The sequence below is a fragment of the Gobio gobio genome, assembly GCF_949357685.1.
Source record: "Gobio gobio genome assembly, chromosome: 15".
NCBI lineage: Eukaryota > Metazoa > Chordata > Actinopteri > Cypriniformes > Gobionidae > Gobio > Gobio gobio.
In genome coordinates this window covers 23,613,472-23,623,869 of record NC_137108.1, presented here as the reverse complement: position 1 = coordinate 23,623,869, position 10,398 = coordinate 23,613,472, and the positions used below count along the sequence as shown (strand labels likewise).

General features: G+C 37.2%; 1 protein-coding gene across 1 annotated transcript in view; it reads left to right on the top strand.

Moving 5' to 3' along the window:
• The first annotated feature begins 66 nt into the window (after positions 1-66).
• cacng6b (calcium channel, voltage-dependent, gamma subunit 6b) overlaps positions 67-10,398 on the top strand; it is a 28,783-nt gene continuing 18,451 nt past the window's right edge. Inside the window, exons 1-2 of the mRNA XM_079837008.1 lie at positions 67-111; positions 5,192-5,932. Of these exons, the coding sequence (XP_079693134.1) occupies positions 5,587-5,932 (346 nt within the window). The 5' untranslated portion in view covers positions 67-111; positions 5,192-5,586. The remainder of the gene's footprint in view (positions 112-5,191; positions 5,933-10,398) is intronic.

Below are 10,398 nucleotides of genomic sequence, written 5' to 3'. Positions count from 1 at the left end.
CCTCCACTTTCTCTTTTTTTCCTCTCTTGCTCTCTTTGTGTCCCTCCTTCTCCTACTCTCTCAGTTGAGTTTCATGTATCTAGTCATCAGATCTGCACCCACACAGAACAGGTCAGGATTTGATTGCTCTCACTGTTGCTAAAGCTTGATGGCTTTTCAATGCACTTACTGCTACCCATGGATACTGTCATAGTTTAATAAAATCTGTGACACAAGCCTTAAATTTAGTAGTGTGTGTTGTGCAGCTTATACAATTATGTATTTTATTATGCTCTCAGGAAGAGTGATTGCACATTTAATAACTTTGCAAACTTATTTTTGTTTATTTATTTTCCTCTAAACATCTGAATCTACAATGCATGGATGTATTGATACAAGTATACATGTATTATTTCTGAACTGCTACAAGTGTAAATGATTTTGTATATTACCCAGAATTTACAAAAATATTTATAATTTAGTATTTTATTGCATTACATAATCACATCACTGTTAAATATGTGACTTGTGTCAGAAGTTATGTTTGCATATGTCTAACTGTCTGATACACTATAAACATTTAGGCAGTTCCATTGGTCTGGATGTAATTTATTGTTACGAGAAATGTTTTCTAGATGGATTCTGGAGTCTAAATCATAGATCTAGTGTGTGAGTTTTGGGGCTGAAGCCCTGTTACTTTAAAGTAACCATTGGTTTCTTTCATTCTGGCTGACAAAATTGTCTCTTGACTGAGATGTGAGCCCCTTAGGAATGGGTGTAGACAACTTGCTTTTGAGGCAACAGCTAGCAAAGTATGGTATACATATTATAGAAGCGTAAGTGTTTTGAAGAAAGTTTTGACAGAGTCGGGGTAATTTAAAGAGCTGTGATGGAGGTGGAGATGATCTTGTTGGGTTAATTATAGCCTGTTACATTTCCAGGTCATGTTTAGTGTTTTGACAGTGTGTTAAATCTCAAATTACTAAATTACAAAGCATAAAATGGCCATAAAAACGTACTGAATAACTAGTTTCATATCTGTGTGTGTGTAGTCTCACTGCAAATTTCTTCATCTGGATTTTAGCTTGTTTTCCAGTGAAATAACAGGCTTGTTTTCTGATATAAATTGACAAAGTTGAATATATGGAATAATTTCTATTTTGTTGTGTAGTCTTCAGTGTAACATGATCCTTCTGAAATCATTCTCATATACTGTTTTGGTGCTCAAGAAACATTTTGTTATTATTAATGTTGAAAATAGTTGTGCTGCTTAATATTTTTGTTGTTGTTGAAAGTGTTGTTTTTGGAATAGAAAGTTAACATAATTTATGTGAAAAAGACATTTTACATTTTGTAACAATGTCAGTATCTTTATAGTTACATTTGATAAGTTCTTTTTGTAAAACTATCGTTGTCTTTCAAAAAAAAAAAAAACTTTCTGACCCCAAACCTTTGAACAGTATAGTGTATACTTAAAAAGAAATTTGCCTATGGGCTAAGAAAAATAAAAATAGTTTAAAGGGTACATAACACACAGTTTCTTCCAGTCTCATGTTAATCTTGAGTACCTATAGAGTAGTACTGCATACTTCATATCTCTGAAGAGTCTTTAGTTTTATCATAATTATAAAAGACAGATGCGCTGTACCGATTCTTTCTGAAAACAGCCGAGCTCGTGCAGGTGTGCAGTGGGCGGAGTCACAAGGGCATGCGCGCACACACACACACACACACACACACCCACACCACACACACACACACCACACACCACACACACACACAGTACATCATGGCATTATCCCCGGATCACTTTCGATTCACTATATGTTCGTGTTGTTTACATTTTATGCACTTGTGATCCGAATGCCAACAAAACAGACATTTGATGCAGTTTCACTCACCGCTTGCGGTTTCGATTTGTGACCGAGAACAACAAACACACTTGCAGAACTCTGTTGCTGATCTGGAAAAACAAACTGCATCCACTGTTTTCTTAGTGCTGGGTTATTTGGGACCAAAATAACAACCACACAACCAAAAACACACTACTTTAGTGACATTGCTGATTTCCTGGTCTAAAAACAAAATGGCAGCGCTGCCGATGGCTACCGTTGTCATGAGAAATCGTGTCCTTCTGTGAAATAGTGTCAACTTAGGACCCAACGTGGTAATGCCTGATCAAAATGGGAGCAATAACATGCCTAACATATTGTAAATTTTCACCAATATAAATCATAACAAAATCATAACATAGTAATGTACCTATAATGTAAATAATAAAGGATAAAAAGACACTAATATACAGAACAGGTGCACAAAATGAATACATTATTTTTTTTTTTTATTGTATAAACATTAAAGCGGGGCTATGGCTTTTACAATGTAGGGTACATGCAACCGTGGTGTATAAACTAAGCTAATCGTATACTGTATGCAATGCTAGAACGTACGCTAACTAAAAAACATTAAGAACGAGATATGCTTGATTTCTCAACTTATAGCTTTGGTTATATATACTAGTGTATGAAACATATGCTTTGCAAGACGCTAAAGACTATTTTAACACGATTTCACGAAAATCAAAACGTGATTTTGTAAGAATTGTAATCAGGCTCTGAACAGATTACCCATTAAAAGTTCTTTCAGCCAAAATAATCGCTCTGGGGTCCTAAGCAGACACTATTTCACAGTAGGACACGATTTCTCATGACACCGTAACCCGAACAAAGCTCGTTGATGGGCGTGCTCTGCCTCTCGCTCTGGTTGATTTGTGCATGCTCTCATCAGGGAGAAGTGCCCATACAAGCAATTCCGCCCTTTACGAAGTCATACATGGCCACACTCGGAAAAAACTTTCCGAAACTTATTTGATTCCTGAAGGAGTGATTTTAGCACAGAAATACTCTGTCATACGTCCAGCTCCTTTTTAATAAAATTGGCAATGTTTATAGCATGTGGATCCAATTCTTTAACAGTGTAAATAAGTCAGAATGAATGAAATACCATTAGACCCCCTCCTTAAATATACTCCTAAAACAAGTATTAAATATGAAGTAATTTTGCGTAAAGTAAAGTCATCTTGTTTTAACTTATTTTAAATTATTGTTATTATTGAGTCATTTATTTTTGCTGTGTTGCTAAAATGCAAATTTTGTGTTATAAACAAATGTTAAAATATTATTTGTTTGTACTATGTTTTTACAATACAGATATTTTTTTAGAGATTTATTTTAATAGCTCATTTAAAAGTGTACGCTGTGGCATGTTTGTGAGTTCTTTGCTTGTTGTGGTCCTATTGCTCCTGTGTGGGTGATTGGCTTCAGAGAGTCTTGTCCTGTACGAGGACAGTGATAACGACTTTAGACCCTCTGTTGGTTTGCCTGTCACACATGAATTAACACCCACTGCTCCACCTGGCTCTTCTTTTCGCCTTCATTCTCAATCAACCTTGTGTTTTATCCCTCCGTCTGTTCAGTCCACATTAAACTCTTCCCGCTCTCGCTTCTTTTTTTAGAATAGCAGAATGCCGCACACCTTGAAACTCTCTGTCCGTAGATCTAATAGTTCTCTGTACAGTACACGTAATGCTCGGGTATTTATGAGGCCTTAAAATGGCACAGATCAAACAAGCTGGGCTAAAGTGGGTCGGGTTATGCGGGTATGTGTTATTATCTTGGAGTCGCATCTGGCATAGCTAATTCTCAGACAATGTGACCTAATCGTGACCCATAATTACCTTCTCTGAAAGTAAGCTGCCTGTTTGCTTATTGAAGGACAAAGGTTTCATGTTGTTTTCCAGGTATTAGGGCTGTTCACCTGTGCCACTACTAACTTTAACAGCAAAGAAAAAAAAGTGCAGTATTAAAAGAGTATTGTTGAATGAATACATATATGTTGTATATGCTGCAAAATGTCTTGTTTTCCAATACAAATATAAGTGGGATAAAAACGAAAAGCTTAATTCAAGATATTTTAAAAACAAATCTTATGCTTTTAAAAAAATTAATTAAACTAATTTAATTATATTTTCTTGTAATTTGTTAACATTATTTAATGTGGGATGGCCGAAAATAAATATAATATATTTTAGAATTATTATTAAATTATTTCTTATGGTAACACTTTACAATAAGGTTCCATTAGTAAAGTGTTAGTTAACTTATAACTAACATTAACTAACAATTAGCGACACTTTTTTTACAGTATTTATTGATCTTTGTTAATGTTAGTTAATACAAATGCAAATGTTTATTGTTAGTTCATGTATTGTTAGTCCAATAAATAATATTAACAGATAACTTATTTTAACAATGTATTCGTTAATGTTTAAGTTAACATGAACTATGGTTAATGCTTTAGAAGTGTTTTTCATTGTTAGTTCATGTTTACTAATTTAGATAATAGGGGTGTAACGATACATCATTAAACGATATATTGCGATAAAAAATGCTACGATATGTATCGTTGATGTAAACAATATGATTCATGATATAGAGTTGTTTTATCCAAGGCTCAACTTGCTGTATTTATAAGGTATAATTCACCCAAAAATGTCAATTGTCATCATGTACTCACCCTCATGTTGTTTCGTTTAACTTCCAAACACAAATGACGATATTTTTATGAAACCTGAGAGATTTCTATTCCTCCATTTAAAGTCCATTCCTCTAAAAATTAAAAGATCCCCAAATAATGTCACAAAGGCATTGTAAGAATAACTAATCGAGTGAGTGGTCTAATCCAAATCCAAGTCTTCTGAAGAGACACAATGGCTTTATATGATGAACAGATTTACCACGACAAGCATACTGTAGTAAACACAGATGTTCAAATGCAGTGTATCGAGTGTATCGTTACACCCCTAGTAGTTAACTATATTAACAAATGGAACCTTATTGTAAAGTGTGACCATAATTGCTGTTAATAATGGCTGTTGTTGTAAATTCATGATACCTAATACATTTACTAATGCCAACAATTTCAACCTTATTGTAGTGTTAGAATGAAATTAGTAAAACATTAGAATTACGTTAGAGTTGCACTTATTAATTTGTTTGAAACATCTAGAGAGTATCTTGAATAAAGTTTTTCTGCCCCATTGGCAAATTGTGCAATGTTCAGTGACTAAAGGGAAAAATAGATTGGGTTTCTGATACATTTATCCTTCAATCTTTCTTCGTCTTTTGATTACTATTTTTTTGTTTTTTTGCAGATTCATCAAAAAAGAGGAATGCAACTTCTTTTCACAGCTCTATAAGGCCTCAATCCAATGTCTCTCATCAAGTCGTTCTTTTCATCTACCCATTATTCCTGTCTAGTTTGTTATCAAACCGTCTCGCGTTTGTAGGCATCAGTTAATTCCCACTCTACGTTCTTCAGAAATGACCCCCTGTCACTTGAATTTCTGGCACGCCGGATTCTTTTTAAATCACAGAACATTGTAATTCACTATCATTTCCTGTTCCTTTTTGAGCTTTCTATTAATATACTTCTGTGTTCTCATTATCGGTCCGGCTAACTCCAGACTAATCTCCCTAGTCTCCTGTTTTTTGCTCTAGTCATTTCTGTTTGTCCCCTTTCTTGACTTTGCCTCTGGGAGTTTTCGCCATGTGGTCCAACTTTTTTGTCGCACAAGATGATGATGGGAGAGGCATGGCAGGAGCTGGCGGTAAGAGCGGACGTGCAGGTAACCGGCCAAGGCCCCCTCGAATGAGTGACAGTCAGGAGGGCAAGATCAAGCTGGCGTTTTTCATCGCCTGCATAGGCGTGACTCTGATGGTACTTGGCATGGGCACAGAGTTCTGGGTGGAGCTATCCCAGCCAAAACACTTCAGGAACAACCAAACGTGTGAGATGGCACATTACGGCCTTTGGAAATCATGCATTCGCACACTATGGGTGTCAGATATTGACCCGGAGAGAGAGAGCTGTGGACCTGCAGAACTGCCTGGAGGTGAGAGCACTCGTTCTCTCTATCTCACATACTCACTCACTCGATAGCTGTGTTTACATGGACCCTAATAATCTGATTGTAATCGGACTAGTAGCACAGTCGGAATATAAAACTCACATGTAACCATGTCAATCAGAATGAATTGGCCAAATCCAATTAAAATTTCATGTGGATTATAAGGGATGCTTTAAATCCTTTTCTAATCTGATCAAGAGGACATGCAAACGCTTGATCAGATTGAAACCCAAAACTGGAAAGTACTGTGCATGTGCAACGACGAAGAAATGGCGTAATGACATATGACGCGTTGAACTAGCTGTTGTTAAATGAAGTGCCATAAATGGATAAAATGGACTGTTGGCGGAGCGTCTGATGCATAAGGCACACAAAACCGGAAACACTTGAGTTTCAAAGTCGTCATCTGATTGCTGATTCTGAACTTGTTGATTTCCAGAACACGTGTCGCGTTCTTTACTGTCACAATAAAGCTGTTGTGATGCCAAAACCAGTCTGTTATCGTATAGAAATTTACTTACATTTAGGCATGTGACGGTACCAAATGTTCATGTTGGGATAATTGCTGAAGCTTTTTTCACAGTATACGGTATTATCACGATATTTGAAATAAGCTGCAAAAAAAAGTGTTATCACTATAACATGTTTAATAGTTGTTTTTTTTCTTATACCAAAAATATCTCTGAATTTTTAAATACATTACACAAAAAGTAAATAAATGTTTCAAAAACATTAAAGTGCAAAAGAATTAGAGAGAGAACAAGCAAGAGGGAAATTTGACGAAAGACTGTTAAAAGAGAGATGCCTAGGAGACATTACAATAGAAAAAAGCTCTTAAAAATATCACTGGAAAATGAAGGGTTATGATCAGAAAAGAGCTTTAGGACCCGCGTTAATATTAGAAAAACTTTCCAGCGCTAGAGAGACCTAAGCGGGAATGCCTGAAAACAGTCGCGGAGGTTGCGTGGTTTCTGCTCGATACGTGAGTAACATTGGTTTTGAGTTTGACTGGAGCTGCTGTGCTGTTGGCAACTAACAACGAACTCTTGCTTGTATTTTTTCTTGTGTACTGTACGTTCATTTTTTGTGCTTCCTTGTCATTTGTTCATCATCTTCACTTTATTTATTTTTTTAAGCATTATTTTGTTGCGCTTCTGTTACGCTAAATATAGAAATCCACTCTTGCATTGTGTGTCAAACGGAGGCCAGCCAGTGAGAGTTGTGCAGGCTGATGACTGCTAGAGAATGCAGTGTTTACTGTTTAGTGTCCTTTGAATTGCATGCCAGCGATCGGGTTCGAGACCGACTTAGAGCAGGGCGGTTATGATTGGAGAGTGAGCTTTGGAGGCTGAGCAAAGGAAAAAGGGGTTTGTTTGTTTGAGTTGATTTCAAATATCAACAATGTTCAGCAACGACTTTGAAATATCGCTTACCCCACCTTTAATGCATTAACTAACATGAGCAATAGCTACATTTGTTACAGAAGTTATCATTTTTGGTTAACGTTAGTTTAAAAAAAAAATACAAAGGCTTATTGTTAAGTTCATGTTAGCTCTGGTCCATTTAATAATACAGTTACAACTTTTGTTTTTAATAATGTATTTAATGTTGAAATTAACATTAACTAAGATTAATAAATGCTTTAGAATAATTTTTCATTCAGTTTATGCTAATTAATGAATTAACTAATGTTAACAAATGGAGCCTTATTGTAAATTGAAAAATAAAGAATCAGAACATTTTCAAGTAATATCTATGGCAGTGGTCAGCCAAAATTAGCCCGCCAGCAATAATATCTGGCCTGCGCCTGCAGCCAGATTATTTTGATAGCGGCTGGTGCTGAAATAGATCTGTCATGAAAGTGTAACGGAGTTATCTGGCTATCACCAGACCAAGCTCAATTTAAGATTGAACATTTGTCTGTGGAGTCTGCTTTGTATTTTCTACATAAATTAAATGACTCTGTGCGCAATTGGATAGTCCTTCAACCAATCAGACCACAGGAGGCGTGATCAACGGGCAAAGACCCATCGCTTCTCTATCCGTCATCGTGTTAAACCCGCCAATAGCGCGCCAGGTGGATAAGCCAGTCTGTGATTGGTTCCCGCAAAAGTGTAACAGAAGCAGTAGAAATGAATGTACAGGTTTTCAACTGAGTTGCAGGGCGAAATCAAATCGCAGGCAGATCAGGCTGGGTTTACCCAGTCTAGTAACGGAGGCCAGCTAGTTACAGCTCTGCAGCTAAATCTCACTAGTGTGACAGTGACTGACACTAGAGATCGCAGTTTTTAGCCTCCTTGTTAGAGCGTCCGACTCCCATGCGGAAAGACCCGGGTTCGAGCACTGCTTGGAGCGGGTGGTGCGAACCGGACAGATTACAACAACAACAGTTGCTCATAATCAATTTCAATTTTGATTTTGCCTTCACGTTTTCACAGCAATGTGTTTATTTTGGGATGAATTGAGAGCTTTTAATTTGAAATGTTCTGAAAGACATTCAAAAGAGTCTGGGGAATGGATCACTAGACACGCCTGTAAAATAGCCGTCATGAAATGTGTGGTATGAAAAAACGAACAGTGAATCATTGAAACATTTGCTTATAACGCGGGGCCTAAGCATCAACATGTGAACGATAACAACTCAAATTCAGCTTCCTCTCCAAGCAAAACAACCAGCAAAAAAGGTGCCATGCTTCGTCTCGTGGTGCCATCTGATGTTATATTCTTTACAAACTGCGGCAACTTTGTTTCAGATGAGACACCCCCGCTTTGCATTTACAAAACCAGGTAGGATGAACGCAGTTGTCTTTCCATTCTTCTTTGCATGCCCTATTTTCGCTGTCGACTTTCCTCTTTAGACTCTTTGAAAGTGCCATTTTCTCTCACTGGTTAGCTTAAATGTTAACATCACTCTGCACGCGACGTAATAGCGTACCTCCTACACGCAAACAATTAAAATAATGCATTTTAGTACGTGAGGATGACAAGGAATAATTCTGAGTGTAAAAGTAGGCTACGTCAAATAATTATTACAATAAGTTAGGCTCCACTGTGTTAGCCTGGATGCCAGCCGAACTTAGCCCCGCCCACAAAATTTGAGCTCGGGCAGTTCGGTCTGGACTTGATCCATAGAGGAGTAATTATCTCCGGGAAAAATGGCATTTGGGGGTAAAATATGTGTTATTTTGGCTGGGCTGCCTGCTAAAATTCGCATTCCTGGGTCTGTATATCACATAATCGGGGTCGCTTCAACCCGCGGACATGGAAAACAACCCGCGGACTTGGCAACAGAGTGCCGTTGAGTTCTGTTGACATTTTGACAACTAACGTTATGCGTCGCTCCGTTGCTCTGATTGGTTGTAGGTCTATCCAATTGAGGTCTTTCCTGGTTCGGTTGAAACACGCCCCATAATCACAGCCCAACAGAGCAGAATCAGACTCATATTCTGACTAGAATTGAATATGACGACATCAGGCTACCACTGTGTAACAAGCAAATTAAAATACACATTTATTATTCACAATATGGAAAGAGGGAATAAAATATAGTTTGTTAAGAGCATGACTCAAATATGCCATTAATGGGCTTATTCAAGTCCTCTCTTATTTTTGTAGTTATTTTTATCTATTCCGCATCTCCCACATATGTGTGTTTTAGCAAGGCGGTCTGTTTGCAAGTCGGTGAATGAAGATACTTAGGTTACGTGTCACTACTGCTTTATTAATTTATCCAATTTCTTTACAGAGTAACAGCTTACTACCAGTTACCAAAGACACTGTAACAGTATGTCACAGGCAATTCTAGGTGCATTTTTCATCAATTAATTTCTCTAATGATCTCTTGACTATGTTCTGCGCCGCCATCTAGTGGCAATTCTTTTTTTTTTTTTGGCCCGATGCCAAAAGTACTTGTCGACCCCTGATCTAGGACATGTTGTAGGCCAGATTAAAATGTAAACATGTTTAAATTTGAAAATAAATAACCTATTAAGTCCATTGCGAATACCAAAATCTCAATGGCTGTTTAAAACATTTAAATACTGTTCAGAAACACAAAATAGCAGAGCTGCTTTGTTTACGGAGTTATCTGGGTAAACCGCTGCATTTCTGTTGTTCCATCAGCGCCATCTGCTGTCAGAGAGTGAATGTGTATTTTCATTCAGCGTGTCTCCATTCACTTGTTTCGCCATGCGCTTCTCATCCGCGTTGGGCTTGTTTACATCAGAGTGCGCATGCCTTTTTGACGTAGCATACAGCGTTGTTGTACATTATAACCAGTTGATGAATAATTTGTAATAAATGATTATTCACAGTATTTTTGTATTTTGTAGTATCGTGCATGTTCATTATCGTATTACCGTATAACGGTGGCACATGTCTATTTACATTTTCATGCCCCTTAACTTGATTGGTTGCATGTCAGTCAGATGTCCTCTTGGGCGCTCTTTGGC